Here is an 18,510-nt window from a genome sequence, read left to right on the forward strand (position 1 = left end):
CAGTCAGTCATTTGACTTTGAGAATTAATTAGTTTGTTTGGAGGAAGCATGACCATATGATTATTTAATCTAAATTAATACTAACAGCCTCTGATGAAACATCAGTTTCAAGTATCGATTATATGATTTCCATCAGATTATGAAACATGGTATTCAAAGTTTCCCATCACTTTTATAATCAATCTAATGGAAAGCATTTCAATGTTTCAACACTGAAATGCCAGCCTTTCACTTCATTCTCCTCGCTCTCAGCTTATGTTTTTCTTCTCCTATCTCTTTAGTTACCGGTGATCATGAAATCCCACACAGAAACCTGGCTGATTCCATTTGTCCATTGGATTTCACTGTTGTCAGGAAATTCATTTTTGATAGTCCTAGGAGACCTTCATTTCTAGATGTTCCAAGAAAGTGTCAAACCCTCCTTCAAGGTATTCGTTTGGTTCGGTCCAACTATCTTCGAGTCACCGGAAACTTTTCCCTTTCTCCCATTCCCTCTGAGGTTTGTTTGGATGTGTATCAGAAGTTAGTCAATGAATTAGTACCCTGGTTGGATATTCGTTCCACTTGTGCCTTCGATGCCACTTTGCTATCAAAAAGTTGCAACAACATCACAACTCGATTCCAATTCGAAGGTCTTATTTCGAAACCGGAGTTGCAAGAAGTTAACCATCTTTGCAACCGTTCTTTAGATGAGGATTCTTCATGCACACCATGCCAGGGTACCTTATATAGCATTTATCAATCATACTTCATCGAGAATGCATCAGATTGTTCAGGGTACCCCTTCATATAAGCCGGGGCATTGGCTAATCGCGAGGGACCGGCTGATTCAGGCACTGCAAAGTGCTTGTTCTCCCTTGATTATACCTCAACTAATGCAAACAACTGGAAGAAGAAAGCTATTCTTTGTGCCACCCCTATAGGCGCTGCTCTTGGCTTGATCATGACAGTTATGGTGATCTGGTTTAGTTGGAGAAGAAAACAGAAATGGAAGAGAAGACATAATAGTGTCGCCCTGAATGAGACAGGTGCGGGTTTTGGAATAGAAACGATAAGTGGAGATAGCAGTTTGGTCATGTTCACATTTGAAGAAATCAAAAAGGCTACAAAGAATTTCTCAAGGGAGAATATTATAGGGAAAGGAGGATATGGGAATGTTTATAAAGGTATATTAGAAGATGGATCCGAAGTTGCATTGAAAAGGTTCAAGAACTGCTCTGCTGCAGGGGACGCAACTTTTGCACATGAAGTGGAGGTTATTGCTAGTATTAATCATGTCAATCTTGTTCCTTTCAGAGGCTATTGCACTGCCACGGTTCCTATGGAAGGTCACCAGAGAATAATCGTGTGTGATTTGATGCAAAACGGAAGCTTATACGACCATCTTTTCGGATCAGAAGTTACCAAGCTTAGTTGGCCTATTCGTCAGAAAATTGCCATTGGAGTGGCACGTGGGCTGGCATACCTCCATTATGGTGCACAGCCTGCTATCATACATAGAGATGTTAAGGCTAGTAACATACTTTTAGATGATACGTTTGAGCCAAAACTGGCAGATTTTGGCCTTGCAAAGTTCACTCCTGATGACTTCTCTCATATGAGCACCAGGGTAGCTGGAACTCTAGGGTACGTAGCCCCGGAGTACGCTTTATACGGGCAACTAACCGAGAGAAGTGATGTTTACGGCTTCGGGGTTGTCCTGCTTGAGCTTTTAAGCAGTAAGCAAGCAGTTATTTCCATTAATGATCATCATACATTGCTTTTGACTGACTGGGCTTGGTCATTGGTCGAAGAAGGCAGACTATTCGATGTTATTGACGAGAATGTGCTGGAATTAGGCCCTCCAGAAGTAATGGAGAAATATGTTTTGTTAGCAATTCTTTCTTGTCATTCACAGTTATACGCTAGGCCAACAATGGACCAGATTGTGAGAATATTGGAAACCGATATTCCAGTTCACTGAATTCCGAAACTTCCTTTCCAACAGAAATCAGCCAACTTCAGATCGTCGCGCAGCATGTCAAGCGCCTGCGCTGATGATAAACATCCATGTAACTGTAACGAGTAATGATTCAATCTTCTCTTTTAGAAAATCACGACAGTTAAAAACTAATTGTCTTCCATGTTTGATTGTTGAAGTTTTCTGGCTTTGTCATCTTGTTTTTTTTTCTTGATATCCCTTTCTGGGCAGTCATTGTCCCTTGTATCTACTTTCTTACAAGTTCTCCTAATTCAAAGCATTCAACATGAGAAATGGTCAGCTGGCCATGTCAACTACAAATATATATTAGGAAAGGAAAATGAATGGATCTTTCCTTGAAGTTTCTTTCATAATCCTGTAATCCAATAAAAATAAATTTGAGATTTTGAAATTAAAAGAGAAAATATTTTTCTGGTCCCTATCAATTTTAATATTGAGTAAGTTAGCCACTTTAAAAAAAATAGATCAATTTAGTACTTGTCGATTTCAAAAGTGAGCAACTAAGGATAATTAATTATAACATTAATGTTTTTTTTATCTATTGTACATGATTTTGATTGGTATAATAACAAGTTTAGTCCTTGATGTTTATATATTCTGTGTAAATATTGCGAGCTAAATTTGTTAAATCATGACCAAATTAAAAAAAATGCGTAAATTTTATGGGCTAAATTTATTAATTCAAGATCAAATTGACAGAATGTGTAAATTTTGAGGGGTAAATTTTTTTATTATACCAATAAAAAAAGTACAATTGACGAAAAACATTATCGTTGTGATTAATAGTCCTTAGTTGTCCACTTTTGAAATTGACTTGATCATTTTTTTTATAAAGACCAAATTGCTCAATATTAAAATTGAGAGAAAAACCAGAGAAGCCTATTTACCAAAATTAAAAAAATGTAATTAAAATTCAATAAATCTATATAAACTTGTATCTAACTGAAGAAAAATTATTAATTTTAATTAATAAATTGATGATTAATGCAAAGGACTTTTTGTATTCTTTAAAAAATTGGTTATAAATACTGGAAGACTTATCGATAATAAACATAAAATTTGTCGATTATTTTTCTTTGTAATAAACCTCCTTAAAAAATTAAAACCTTGAGACACCCATATAGACACAATTGGGATTTTTTAAAGCTACATTATATTGCTCCATAACATAATTTGAACGCTTAAGGGTTAAAAAAAAAACCCATATTAAAAAATCAATTAAGTAGTCATAAAAAATTTTCGGTGAACCCTTAAAATTGAAATGTTAATCAATTAAGTTCTTCCATAATGTTGATGAAGTTTAACTTTTAATCATGTGTGGCAAAATCATACATCAACAGATCTTTAAAAATTTTCAAAAAATAAATAAATATTATTTAAAAATAATAAAACAATTTGTGCAGGTTTCTTCAAAACTTGCTTTTTTTAATCATTATTATAATAGTATAGAATTATAGAGATTTATTAAAAATATTTAAAAAATATTAAAATTATTAGAAATTAATAAAAGTTGTTTAAAAACTACCGTAAGTCCGGACAATCATTTATTCAAGTACATTTTGGAGGTAGCTTTAAAAATAATTATAAAAAAATATAAAAAGTTATTTGAAAATTATTAGAAATTATAAGAAATTATAAAAAAATTCTTAATAGTTTTAAATAATTTTAATACTTTTATTTTTATTAATTGCTAGCTTTTTTACCTAATTAACCTAAAAAAATTAAATATTTACAAGAATGACCTAACTTCAAAAACAATGATGAGAATAATCTGAAATGAATGATGTCGGGCGATGTCGGCACCTCGATGGTCAACACCCAACTCAATCATCCCCTATCATTAATTGTTGATTGCATGGGGGTTTAGAAAAAAATTTGGTGTTAACACTGTAATGACCCACACTCATATGTATTTTTCCACACGTATTTTATAAAATACAGATATTCTCCAATCTAATTTTTTTTGTTAGGTGTTGGTGTCTAGGTGGCTGACACTGCCTAGAAAAAAATTAAAAAATTTTCTCCAGCATATTTTAGTGTTGGCACTATGGTGACTGACACCCATGTTAAGTAAAATGCTTTTCGGTTTAGTTTACTTATTATAGTACTTTAGTAGCTAAAGGAAACAAGAGAAAAAGATGATGGAAAAAAATTCGACAGTCGAAGAAAACGAGAGAAGAGAAAAAAATATTTATAGAATTACATTAATAAATCTAATTAATGGTTTTTCTTTATGATTTTAAGGAAAGAAAAAATTAATATAAATTTATAGTTTCAATAGGAAAAAAATTCCCCCTCTCTCCATCATCACATTTCTTAAACTACATTAATTAATTTTTAATCCCCATATACAATTTTTTCCCCTTAAAAAAGTTAAGCCTTAAAAAGAATATTGTTTAAAATTTTAAATTCAATAAAAAATTTATAATACATTAGTTAGAAGATTTCAAATCATACTATTTAAAAATAATAATTAAAGATATTATCAAATTAATAACCATAATTTCTGTTTATGTTTCCATATTAATGAATGATAATGATATAGATTGATGCAAAGTTCCAATTCATATTGATTGTCATCAAGAATCAAGAACCAAATATTCATATATATATATATATGTTACTATAATTATGTTAAATTCCTTATCAAATATAAATATTCCTTATCAAATAGGAATTATGGTTAATATTTTGTTAATGTGTTTTAACCATATATAATATCATTGCATTATTATCTTTAAATGCTTACAATTTTTTTATTGAATTTAAAAATCTTAAACAACATTTAAGGCTATTAATTAATTTTTTAAGGGAAAAAAATTGTATATGGGAATTAAAAATTAATTAATGCACTTTAAGAAATGTGATAATGGATAGAGGGGGAGAAATTATTTTTTTTCTATATACAACTTTTTTTCCTATTGAGACTATAAAATTGCATTAATTTTTTTCTTGCCTTGAAACTATAAAAAAACCATAAGCTTGGATGCAGCAAATCCTTCTAGGTTTTCACTAGATTGTCAAGCTCTATAGTAAGAAGTGACTCTTAAGCTTCGATATGCTTGACTAGTATTGTCTTCTCCTCTTGCAAGTGACCATTTTCTTTTTAACAGTTGAGTATTCACATCACATACCGACTCCCATTTTCCTAACATAATCTTGTTAGTTTTCTTGGAACATTCGTGTTGGATTCAAAATTCTTTGTCTTCCTTGATTGCTTCTTAAAAGCTTTGTTGAAGTTCTCTGAGTAATGTGATCTACTCCTGAAGTTATTTGATTGCAGTGGTGTGGGAAGTTGGTACTTCTTCTCCCACTTGAAGGGTAATATTTTCTCCCTCTGTCCTGTTGCATTTGGCCTCATTAAGATTCATTTCAAAGATCTGTAGAGAACTAATGAATTCATCAATTGTCAGGCTTTCAAGGTCTTTAGCTTTCTCTATAGTAGTAACCTTAGTAGAGAATCTCTCAGGAAGAGATCTTAGATCCTTCCTGACTAGCTTGGTATTGGAGTATTCTTCCCCTAGGGCAAATGCTTGATTTGACAGATCACAGATTTTTATGTAGAATTCACCTATGGTCTTTGAATCTTGCATCCTCAAAGTTTCAAATCTAGTGGTCAACATTTGCATTTTTTATTGCTTGACGATATTAGTTGCTTCATGTGCAATATGTAGAATATTCCGAGTTTTTGTAATCATGCACTTTGCAATTCTGACCCAGTCCACAAAAAAATGCCATACTGTTGTTGTGCGGAAGCGTGTAAAAGAGTAAAATTATTGTACTGAAAAATCACACTAAGTTCAATTCCCAGGAAAGAGAGGTGGATCACGAGGATCACTTAAGTACCAGGTCTTTCCTAGCCAAAATATCCCTCTATCGTAATTTAACTGCACAATAAATCACTGCAATCACACTCACAAAATATGCAAAATAAACAATAAAGAACACAAGAATTTTAACGAGGTTCAGCAAATTTTGCCTACGTCCTCGGGCACTACCAAATATATTTCACTCCAAAATACAAGTGAAAATTTACAAATAAAGAGAGAGAACAATGCCTTAAGGAGAGAATGACAAATGTAGGGGATGAATGAAAATGAGAAATGGTTAGGCCTATTTATAGTTAAGATTCAGGGATCAACTTGCAAAGTCACTATACAATTAGGGACAAAAAAATTACAAATATCTCATACCAAATTTCAATCCCACTTAAAGATTTGATTAGGATAATCTTATCTTCACACAATTCTTTCCAGTGCCAACATTTTGATACCCATATCTTTGATATGGATGATTGTCAATAATCTCCACCTTAAAGATTTGATTAGGATAATCTTATCTTCACACAATTCTTTCTACCTTTGACAACAATACTTGATAGTGCCTTCTTCAACTATTAAACTTGCAAGATATTGATAAAGTTCAAACAATGTTCGAACTTGGTTGTTGTCACCACCTTGGTCATCATATCTGCGGTATTATCTGCAGTCTTAATCTTCTGAAGATGAATTTTCCCCTCATCAATAATTTTCTATACAAAATGGAATCGTACGTCGATATGCTTTGTACGTGCATGATAGACTTGATTCTTTGCTAAATGAATAGTACTTTGACTATCACAATACACGTTAATATGCTTCTGAACCAATCCCAAGGTTTTAACCATACCTTGTAACCAAATAGCTTCCTTTACAGCCTCTGTTATAGCCATGTATTCGACTTTTGTGGATGACAACGCAACTGTAGACTATAGTGTAGACTTCCAACTTATTGGTCTTTCAGCAAGTGTAAACACATAACCGGTGGTTGATATTCGTTTGTCCAAATCACCGGTATAGTCAGAATCAACGTACCCAATAACACATTTACCAAGTGTAGTATCCTGCTTGAACAGTAATCCAACATCCATGGTCTTCTGAATATACCATAGAATCCATTTCACAGCTTGCAATGTCCTTTTCTAAGATTATGCATATACCTGCTCACTATACTAACTGCTTGTGAAATGTCGGGTATTGTACACACCATTGCATACATCAAGCTACCTATTGTATTAGAATACGGAACTTGTAACATGTATTCTTGTTCCGTATTCGTCGAAGGAGATAGTTGTGCAGAAAGCTTGAAATGAGAAGCCAACGGGGTACTTACAAGTTTTGTCTGCTCGTTCATGCCAAACTCCTTAGTACCTTTTTCAAATATTGCTTCTGAGACAAGCTAACTCTGCCATGAGCTCTATCTCTACATATTTCCATGCCAAGAATCTTTTTAGCTTCACCTAAATATTTCATCTCAAACTCAAGGTTGAGTTGAGTCTTCAATCTCTCAATTTCAACTTTGCTCTTAAATGCTATCAACATATCATCAACATATAAGAGCAAATATATGAAAATTCCTTCTTGTAGCTTCTGGAAATACATGCAATGATCAAATTTACTTCTTGTGTACCTTTGCCTTTTCATGAACTGATCAAATCGCTTGTACCACTGTCTCGGAGATTGTTTCAATCCATAAAGTGACTTTGTCAGTTTGCAAACCCATTTTCTTTATCAGCAACCTTAAATTCATCTGGCTAAGTCATATAGATTTCCTCTTCCAAATCACAGTGTAAAAACGCGGTCTTCAAATAGAGCTGAACTAGTTTAAGATCATATTGCACAACTAAGGCTAGCAAAATCCGAATAGATGAATGCTTCACAACTGGAGAAAACACTTCATTGTAGTCTATTCTTTCTTTCTGAGTGTAACCCTTTGCTACCAATCTAGCCTTGTATCGAATTTTATTTTTACTAGGAAATCTTTCCATCTTTGCATATACCCATTTGCATCCAATTGCCTTCTTTCCTTTGGGCTGTGTCACCAACTCCCAAGTCCTACGAATAATGCTTTCTTTGCTCTTGTGTCTAACTTAGATTTTTTTACATGATAATATGCAGTGGAACTAAAAACATGTAAAGAATCATAATCAGTAGCAGGTTTACTAGTCCACATCTCTATAGGAGTTTTTCCATTTATTACAGCTGATGGCAATCGGTTAATTCGATGTCATGCATATGTAACTGCCTTAGCCCAAAATTCCTTACCCAATCCAGCATTGGACAACATACATCGAACTTTCTCCAGTATAGTCTTATTCATACGTTCTACCACCCCATTCTGTTGTGGTGTATCCCGAACAGTGAAGTGTCACATAATGCCTTCATCTTAACATACTTGTAGAAATGAATCATTCTTGTACTCAGTACCATTGTTTGATCGAAGTCGTTTGACCTTTCGACCAGTCTGAGTCTCCACCATCTTCTTCCATTTCAGAAATGCATTCAAAACTTCACTTTTTTCTTTTCATTAGATACACCCATACTTTTCTTAAATAATCATCGACAAAAGTAACAAAATAATGCATACCTCCCAAAGAAACCACTTTGGTAGGTCCCCACACATCACTGTGAACGTAGTCCAGAATTCATTTCGTATTGTGAATTGCTGAACCAAAATTTACCCTCGTCTGCTTGCCTAGAACACAGTGTTCACAGAATTCCAATTTGGAAGAATTTTCACCTTTCAACAAGCCTTGCTTCACCGAATTCTGCAAAGCTTTTTCACCAGCATGTCTCAATCGCATATGCCATAACCTGTTAACCTTTGAATCTGTATCTTTCGTAGAAGCTATTGATGTTGATCCAATAACTGTACTTCTATTTAAATTGTACAGGTTATTTCTTCTTGTTCTTTTCATCACCATTAATACCCTAGCTACTACCTTTAGTAATCCATCTCTCAAAGTGATTGTGAGCCATTTAGATTCTAGGACCCCTAATGAGATGAGATTTTTCTTTAAGCTAGGTACATAGCAAACATCTGTCAAGACTTGGATTGAGCCATCGTGATTCTTCAATTGGATTGTACCTACTCCCATTGTCTTACAAGCACTGTTATTGCCCATAAAAACAAGTCCACCTTCTAGTTCTTTAAGACTAGAAAACCAGTCCTTATTAGGACACATATGGTAAATACATCCCGAATCTAAAATCCACTCATCTGTTTGACATGCCATTACCATGCCAACCAAGCTAAAGTCTGACTCCTCATCATGCTCCGCTACACATGCATCAGAAATAGCCTTGCCCTTTTTTAACTTAGGACAATTCTTTTTCCAATGCCTTTTCTCACTACAAAAAGCATATTCATCTTTGGCAGGTCTCCCTTTGGACTTACTCCTTCTACCAGGTTTGTTGCTATGCGAATGTCCTCTTACTATTAAGACTTCTGCAGCTGTATCTCTGTAATCTCTTTTATCTTTCTTTCGAGTCTCAGATCTATACAATGCACTATAGACTGCATCAAATGTGATCGTATCCTTCTCATGAAACAATGTGGTGGTAAGATGATTATATTCATCGACATACCAAGTGCAAACGTGAATCGATAAAGTTTTTTTTCATATAAAGCCTATTTTCAAGACTTTTCGTTAGAAACTTTTCTTCCAGTGTATCCCACAACTTCTTCGCTAATGTCTCCTTCATGACAGAGTACTTCTGCTCTTTGGCCAAACATAGACGGATTGTACCACATGCCTATCTATTGATCTTGGCCCACTTCTTATCATCCATCTTGTCAGGTTTTTCTTCAAGAGCTATATCTAGGTCTTGCTGACATAAGACATCCATGATCTCACATTGCCACATACCAAAATTATTGGTACCATCAAATTTCTCTATTTCAAATTTTGCATTAGTCATAGTAGTTTTTGCTGATGACGATGCCTCTGTCATTTTTCTCATCAATCCCAACTACTGTATATGTGAACAGTACCGTCGACGTGAATAGTGTCGTGGATGAGCAATACCGTATGTGTAAATAGTATCGTAAACGATCGTATTCCCTAAGTACGAACCTAGCACTGATACCAATTGTTGTGCGAAAGCGTGTAAAAGAGTAAAATTTACTATACTGAAAAATCACACTAAGTTCAATTCCTAGGAAAGAGAGGTGGATCATGAGAATCACATAAGTACCAGGTCTTTCCTGGCCAGAATATCCCTCTATCGTAATTTAACTACACAATAAATCACTACAATCACACTCACATATGCAAAATAAACAATAAAGAACACAAGAATTTAACGAGGTTCAGCAAATTTTGCCTACGTCCTCGGGCACTACGAAATATATTTCACTCTAAAATACAAGTGCAAATTTACAAATAAAGAGAGAGAACAATGCCTTAAGGAGAGAATGGAAAATATGGGGGATGAATGAAAATGAGAAATGGTTAGGCCTATTTATAGTTGAGATTCAGGAATCAACTTGTAAGGTCACTATACAATTAGGGACCAAAAAGTTGCAAATATCTCATGCCAAATTTCAATCCCACTTTCAATGCCTTAAATCTCTTATTTCCAATGCCAACATTTTGATACCCATATCTTTGACTTTTTTTAATATGGATGATTGCTAATACATACAATGCATTAGAGTTAGCATTGGTAAGTAGTTTCTCATCAATTGTCCATTGTAGCTCGGGTTTAGCCACTATACCTACCTCAGTCTCAATCATATAATGCTTTCATCCTATAAGAATCGAGTGTCAAGCCTTCTCATCAATGAATTTGAAGTAAATTTTCATGTGTGCCTTTTAGTAAGCATAGTGACCAATCTCCAACAGTGGGGATGGTAGTTGATGGTCCTTGCATGACCTATAATTAACAATACCAAGAATCCCCAATAGTTATGTTAATGAGATGCTTTGGTGTCAATTGTTGACTTGAAACAATTACTAAGTTAATAAGAAATAGAGTATGAGCAAAAGTAACAATAGAAGTGGACACTTTTGTAATAACCATGACAATCACAATGATAATAGTGGAAAACAAAGTTGTTTATGCAATTTGATTTTTCTACGTCTGCAAAACCTAGCTCAGTGAGATGAATTCACTATCTTTAAAACGAATACAACTAGTGATCCCACTTCTAACACATTCCAATGAAGAATCCTCACTCTTGCATTTCAAAGACTAGATCTCTCACCACTAAATTCTTCCATGAGAACTTAACTTGTAAAACCAACTACACAGGTTTTACAATAAAAAATGCACTCTTACAAATAATGTTCCTAACATTGAACAGATAAGTGCTTCCAAAAAATAGTAACAAACCTTTACAAGTCTCTTCGATTATATAAGATTTTTGAGACTTGCTAACATGATAAAGATCAATCATCGTCCCTTCTAAACAATAGCTAAAATAGTTAAATGCAATATAATATTCAATGACTAAAGTAAAATAGACTGTTGGCAAATTAAGTCTTCAAGTTTTGATCCGATCCAATTGTCTCGATCCAAGGGATTCAATATAAACGATTTGATTTGATCTTCTAGATATGTTTCTCCAAGTAAATTGATATTCATTGATGGGCTTGAATCATTCCATGATATCAACGTAGTCCAAAGATTTGATTTAATAAATTGTCAATTTTCAAAATATGACAAGTTCTTTTGTCACAATAACAAAGGAAATGAAAGCTTCCCTTAACACATTGCAACAACTTTAAATTATCTTAACAATCTCTCCTTCTATAAAAATAAAAATAAAGCTAAATGACCATAATGACAAAAATAAATAAATAAGAATTTTTGGAAGAGAACCAAAGTAGATAAAAATAAAAATAATAAACTCTTATATGCATCTCTTTTGTTTATGTTTCTCTCTCAAACATTATTATTACTGTCCAAATTCTTTAAACTTTTAAATTTCATCAAAAGAGAAAGGATTATATAAAACTGAGATGAAAATATTAAAATGACATTAAATTATTAGAAAAGAATACAAATGATATAATATCAAATTTTATATAATCCTTTCTTTCTTCAAACATATAAAATAAAATCATATTAAGCAATCAAACTCCAAATTTAATTTACTTCACTTCTTGGGTCCATCTCAAAATTCATACAATAGTTAAACATTTTAATCGGAGAACATTATAATTTATCAAATATACCGACAATGAACGATATCAACTTTCAATTTTCTTTTATAATTTAACTAAGTAAAATTTCCTATATATGAATTAGTCTTGGTTAGTGCCAAAAGTTACCTTTTAAAGGATAGTCTAATTTTGTCAGGTTGTTTTTCTTTTTTTAATAAAACCTCTACCTAAACCTCACATGCACGGCTTAGACTTTAATTCTTAGCATATTTTCTTAAGCCATTGAATCCATTCGTCCATGGCATCTCAACAAACAGAAAATTTCTAACTATACCCCCGTTAATGTTATTCGAATTTTTCATTGCATTCGTATTCGGTATAATATTAGCTCATGTTATTCAGATTTTTCATTTTTTTCAAAGTATCAATTATATCCAACATATAATCGAAGATAAATAGAGAGATATGAGGCTCCAAATATATGAAATAGATTATATTGATGTATGTTAAAGATTCTCCTGTCTCCGCCGTTTAAAATTGGTTGAAGACTGGTTCCAAGCTCTAAGTTGCCGCCCATTACAAACAGCCAAAACCGGCCAATGGATCTTATAAAAGGTTGATGCTGAAGTTATTGTTTTGATCAACTCCAGCGGAAAGTTAAAATTGAAGGTTCCTTTTAGTGACATTGCAATGCCTTTATCTCTATTCCCTTTCTTTGCATTAGTAACAATCTTAACCTTTTTGGAGATCGGTATTTCAGCTTCATATTGCCAAAACCTCTCAAATGAAACCCTTGGTAAAGCCTCTTGTCCTTTGAACTTTGACATCCTTAAGAAGTTGGTAAACAAAGACCCTGAAAGCTCTACATTTGCTAACATTTCTACACAGTGTCAAACCATCCTTGAAGGACTCGATTTGGTCCGATCCGAGTATCTCCGAACGAACGAGTACTTTGTTCCCCCTCCCACCACCTCTAAGGCATGCTGGGATTCCTATCAACTGCTAATAGGTGAGTTCATAAATGGTTTTGATATCGAAACTTCTTGCGGATATAATATTGCAGAATGGATTTCTAAACCCTGCATGAATATAAAATCTAGAGCACAATTTGAGAGCCTAATCCCCAGTACCGACTTGTACCAATTAAGATATTACTGTACTCAGTCTTTGGATGATAGTTTTACGTGTGAATTATGTACTAGAAAGCTGCTCCAACTTAGGAAAAATTACTTCGATGGCATCGGTAGCACTGCGGGGAACATCTCTGCTTGTTCAGGGTATCCTAGTATGTATGCAGCTGCATTTATCAACAATTTTGGTCCAACTGATAAAGCAACTGCTAAGTGTTTGTTTTCCATAGAACTTAAACCGAAGAAATCGAGCAGTAGCCACCACCGAAGTGCAATTGCTGGTGCCACAGCTGGTTCTCTTGTTGGTCTACTTGGGGCCTTTTCTGCAATTTTAGTCCTTCTGATGAGACGACATAGGAAAAATATAAAGGAGAGGAGTCGCCGTGTTATGGAGAAGAACGATTCAGTTAAAGATGAGACTAGTTTGGTTTTCGGATTCGGATTGTATAGTAGAAGCACCGGTTTAAAGAAGTTCAAAATTAAGGATATCAAAAGTGCGACAATGAATTTCTCGAGAGAGCACATTATTGGAATGGGAGGATACGGGAATGTTTATAAAGGGGTGTTACCTGATGGATCTGAAGTTGCCATAAAAAGGTTCAAGAATTGCTCACTTGTTGGAGATGCAAACTTTGTACATGAAGTAGAAGTCATTGCAAGTGTAAAACATGTCAATCTTGTTGAATTGAGAGGCTTCTGCACTGCAACAATTCCATTGGAAGGACATCAAAGGATCATCGTCTGCGATTTGATGCATAACGGAAGCCTCTATGATCATCTTTTCGGATCCGAGAAGAAGAGACTTAGCTGGCCTATTCGTCTTAAAATTGCCCTTGGAACTGCCAGAGGTTTAGCTTATTTGCACCATGGACTTCATCCTGCTATCATTCACAGAGATATCAAAGCTAGTAACATACTTTTGGATGAGACATTCGAGCCGAAAGTTGCGGATTTCGGCTTGGCAAAGATCAAGTCCGAAGGAACGACACATTTAAGCACAAGGGTAGCTGGAACTCTAGGCTATGTTGCTCCAGAATATGCCTTGTATGGCAAGTTAACTGAGAAAAGCGATGTTTATAGCTTTGGGGTTGTGCTTCTCGAGCTTTTGAGTGGCAAAAAGGCATATGACAACGATGAGGGAAAGATTTTTCGGGTGACAGACTGGGCATGGGAGCTTGTGGAACAAGGTAGGGCATTGGATGTCCTTGAACAAGACATGGCAGAGATTGGATTAGCAGAAGTGATGGAGCAGTATGTTTTAGTTGCAGTTCTTTGTTCTCATCCCATATTAGAAGTTAGGCCAACAATGGACCAAACTGTGAAAATTTTGGAATCTGGCCTTCCAGTTCGTTCCAGTTCCTAGGCCCTTCTTCTTGTATAGCTCCTATAATCAATTGTATTTTCATTTTCTTGTAGTAAAAAAAGGGGTTTATTATAGTTTTATTAAAAACAATTTAAGCATTTTCACCTTTTGAAAATAATTGCATTTTCTTGTAGAAAAAAAGTAATTAATTGATTTTTTAAAATATTAAAAAATATTTTTTTTTATCATTTTGATATTTTTTTCATAATTTTTAATTTTAAAAAATAAATTTTTTATTTTTTGAATCTTTAAATTTTAAAAATTAATTAATTAATGTTGACGTGTATATGCCATGTCAAAGTTAACAAATATTAACTTTCCATTTATTTTGGAGTGTTTTAACAAACAACTCAAATTTAAGAGTTAAAATAGATGAAAAATTAAATAGAGAACTAAAATAATTTTTTTATAAAATTAAAGGCTAAATAAATTTATTATGCCTATATAAACTAATTATATCATAATTAAGAATTAAAAATACCAATTAAATTCAGAAATAAATTAAATTAAATTTGAGATAGGAAGTAAATTATATAAAAAAAGCTACTAATTAAGTACTTCAATGCAGAAAAATGCAAACTTTAAAAGGGATTAAATTAAACATAATTCATTTGGTACAAAACCGCATGAATCCAAAGATAGAAACAGTGGGCTGGACGTGGTTTTGTGATGTTTTTTTTTTCTTTTTCTGTTTTTAGCTTTATGTCGCATTATCAAAAGAATTTCCATTTCTTTTATCAAATTAATAAATTATGTCATTTCTTATGGGTTAGGTATGATACATTATCAAATTTATGTCATTTCTCATCTATTGTTGAAGGCATAAGGGCTTTGCTAAGGAGAGATTCGCACCCAAGATATTAATATATTGTATATTTATTTAAAGTTTAAAATATAAATTTAAAATTTTATTTAAATTTATTTATATTTGTAAAAAATTAATCTAAACTTATTTTAAGTCCGTTGATATTTTTTTAAAATATTTATAATATATTATTTTAATATTTAATAATTTTATATATTTTTTATTTATTAAAATTTTTATATAGTCATTTTAGCATTATTTTAATGCTTATATTAGAGTAGTATTATATATTTTATATAAGTTTATTTTTTTAATGTGTTTTAAATTACATATATGTAATGCAAATATTGTTAAGTTATGTTGCATTTGTTTTTTTTAATATATATTGCGTTCCTAACTATGTGATTTATTTTTTAGGAAAAACTAAAGGATAAGAAGGCGGAGTATGAAACGATTCCTTGCAGTGATAGTTCTGTTCATATTGACGACATTGATAACCAAATTATCACTGAAGTTTTGGGTCCTGAAAGGTATGGTCGGGTTCGATTTCAAGGATCTTTTGTTAACCCATCCCAATATTTTGAATCCAGCTCGCAACAATACATGCCTTCGGGGAGTCGGGCTCAAGCTGAAGTTCAGAGGTTAAGAGACCAGATAGCTCAGATGCAAGCGACAACAATTGAGCAAATTACACAACTTAAAGCGGAGGCAACATCGAGAGAAGCTGAGGTTCAAAAAAGATATGAAGAACTCCAGCTACAACTTAAAGCAGATGCAGCAGCGAGAGAAGCTAAGGTTCAATGAAAGTATGAAGAACTCCAGCAATAGCTTAAAGCAGATGCGGCAGCGAGGGAAGCAGAGACTGCAGCGAGGGAAGCAGAGCAGCGTAAAAAGTTCGATGAACTCCAGCAGCAGCTTTAGAGTATGATGAATATGTTTCAGCAGTCGCAACAGCCGCCGTCTTAGACTATCATGTAAATATACTTCAATTTGACTTTTAATTATCATTTTAACTTTTAACATTTTTGTAAGAATAATACGAATTTTATTTTATTTATTGATATTTATTATATTATTCGTTTAGTTTAAATATTATATAGATTTATTACTTTCGGTTGGTTTAGATTTGGTTTCTTTTGATTTGTTTTTACAGGATGGCTGAAAATATAAAAAAATTTCTTTTACAAATCTGCTAAAATTAGTGGCGTTTTAAAAAAAAAACGCCACTAAAGGTCATGGGCTTTAGCGGCGATTTTCCCACAAACGCCGCTAAAGATCATGCTCTTTAGGCTTTTATGGAAAATGCGCCGCTAAAGATCATGCTCTTTAGCGGCGTTTGTGATAAAAGCGCCACTAAAGATCATGGTATTTAGCGGTGTTTGTGCGAAAAGCGCCGCTAAAAATCATGGTATTTAGCAGCGTTTGTGTGAAAAGCGTCGCTAAAGGTCATGGTCTTTAGCGGCATTTGTTGGGAAAGCGCCGCTAAAGGTCTTGGTCTTTAGCGGCATTTATTTCTAAAAATGCCGCTAAAGTTAGTGACGTAGTCATTAGCAGCGTCTTTTGCGGCGCTTAGTATTTGCGGCGCTAAAAAGCGCAGCTAAAGGCCTAAAAAAACGCCGCTAAAAGCCTGTTTTGGTGTAGTGATAATATGTAAATATAACATAATATAAAATATTATAAACTTAAAAATATACTGGGCCAAGCTCAAACGCTTGAGCCCAGTCCATATTTTAAACAGAACTATTTTTTTTTGTTAAAAACTTATTTTTCAAACATAATATTTTTATCCAATTTCCAAAATTTGAATGTACCTTTAGGCCAGTGGAAGTAGGGGTGAGCAAAACTTGATTCGACTCGAAAAAATCGAAAAAAATTCGAATTTCGAGTTAAACGAATCGAGTTATTCGAGTTAATTGAGTTATTCGAGTTAATCGAGTTATTCGAATCAACTCGAATTTTTTTTTCGAATTTCGAGTTCAAATCGAGTTGAGTTTTCGAATTCGAATAACTCGAATAATTCGAATATCAAACTATAATATTTTACATTTTTACCCCAAACTCCCAAACCTTTTTACTTTTTCCTCAAAACTTTTAATCCTTCCCACTTTCCCCCCAAAACTTTTACTCCCCTCCCATCCCAACCCCCCAATCTACCCAAAATCCATTTCCCACCAAAATTTTACTCTTCCATTTATTTTTTCTCAAAATTTTACTCCCAAAAACCCTCAAAACCTTTTATTTTCCCCCAAAATTTTTACTCACTCCCACTTTTCCCTTAAAACTTTTATTCCCTTCCCATCCCACCTCCCATCTATCCCAAACCCTCCCCCTCCAATTTTTTTAAATATTTTCTCTCCAAAATTTTACTCCCCCTATTTACTTTCCCTCAAACTTTTATTCCCCAAAACTTTTTATTTTTCCCCTAAACTTTTACTTCTCACCCTTTACTCTCAAATAAAAAATCAAAATTATCCAAAAAAATCACTAAACATAAATAGTAATAATTTTATTTATATCTACTATTTATATTATTAAATTAAATTTCACATTTTATATTATTTATATTATTGAATTGTTTAGTCATATTAAATATTTATATTAAAATTGAATTATTAATTATGCCATAAAATATTCGTGTTAAAATTTTATATTGGTATCAATTTCACATTTTATTTTTAAAATAAATTTTATTAAAAAATTATATTTTTACATTTAATATATATTTTTAATTCTAAAATAAATAGTGACAAGAATCTGAAGATAATTGAAACAGCTAAGCAAGCAAAGAAGCTAACCAATATATAAAAAATTAATAAATAAATTATGAAGTGATGAAAGTTAATAAAAAATTTGATTAATGTGGACAAATTTTATTACGATGGGTGACAATGGTTACAAGGACCCAAAATTATTTTTTAAAATTTAACTCGAGCAAATATATTCGATTCGATTCGATTCGAATTCCATCTCACTCGACTCGATTTGAGAAAACTTCAAATAAAGTTAGGATGATAAAATGAGATTCAAAAACTCGATTAACTCGAAAATTTTCGATTCGATTCGATTCGATTCGATCGAATGCTCACCCTAAGTGGAAGTAAACCCCACCCATAGCAGGTAGCATATGTTCGAAGGGAAAAACATTTCGTGGCAGCATGGCTTGCTAAAGGAAGTCTATTACTTAACAGGGTCTTGAGTGTTTCCAATTAACTATTCCAGGTGACTGATGCGATTGGTGGTTAGTTACTAATTAATTGGCTCAGGTTATCCCTCCTGTAATTACCGAAATATAAATTTATGTAA

General features: G+C 33.1%; 3 protein-coding genes across 3 annotated transcripts; 2 read left to right on the forward strand and 1 right to left on the reverse strand.

Moving 5' to 3' along the window:
- The first annotated feature begins 223 nt into the window (after positions 1–223).
- On the forward strand, positions 224–2,237 carry LOC107955781 (probable LRR receptor-like serine/threonine-protein kinase RKF3). Its single transcript, XM_041104633.1, has one exon. The coding sequence runs from the start codon at positions 944–946 to the stop codon at positions 1,961–1,963; it is 1,020 nt and encodes a 339-aa protein (XP_040960567.1). The 5' UTR covers positions 224–943; the 3' UTR covers positions 1,964–2,237.
- Positions 2,238–5,250: 3,013 nt separating this feature from the next.
- LOC121223209 (uncharacterized) lies at positions 5,251–5,610 on the reverse strand. Its single transcript, XM_041104333.1, has one exon. It carries the CDS (start codon positions 5,608–5,610, stop codon positions 5,251–5,253), a length of 360 nt encoding a protein of 119 aa, XP_040960267.1.
- A 6,857-nt stretch (positions 5,611–12,467) lies between these two features.
- LOC107955788 (probable LRR receptor-like serine/threonine-protein kinase RKF3) lies at positions 12,468–14,402 on the forward strand. The gene has a single exon (XM_016891591.2). It carries the CDS (start codon positions 12,600–12,602, stop codon positions 14,400–14,402), a length of 1,803 nt encoding a protein of 600 aa, XP_016747080.2. The 5' UTR covers positions 12,468–12,599.
- The last annotated feature ends 4,108 nt before the right edge of the window (positions 14,403–18,510 follow it).

Source organism: Gossypium hirsutum, chromosome D11 (genome assembly GCF_007990345.1).
Source record: "Gossypium hirsutum isolate 1008001.06 chromosome D11, Gossypium_hirsutum_v2.1, whole genome shotgun sequence".
NCBI classification, from domain to species: Eukaryota; Viridiplantae; Streptophyta; class Magnoliopsida; order Malvales; family Malvaceae; genus Gossypium; species Gossypium hirsutum.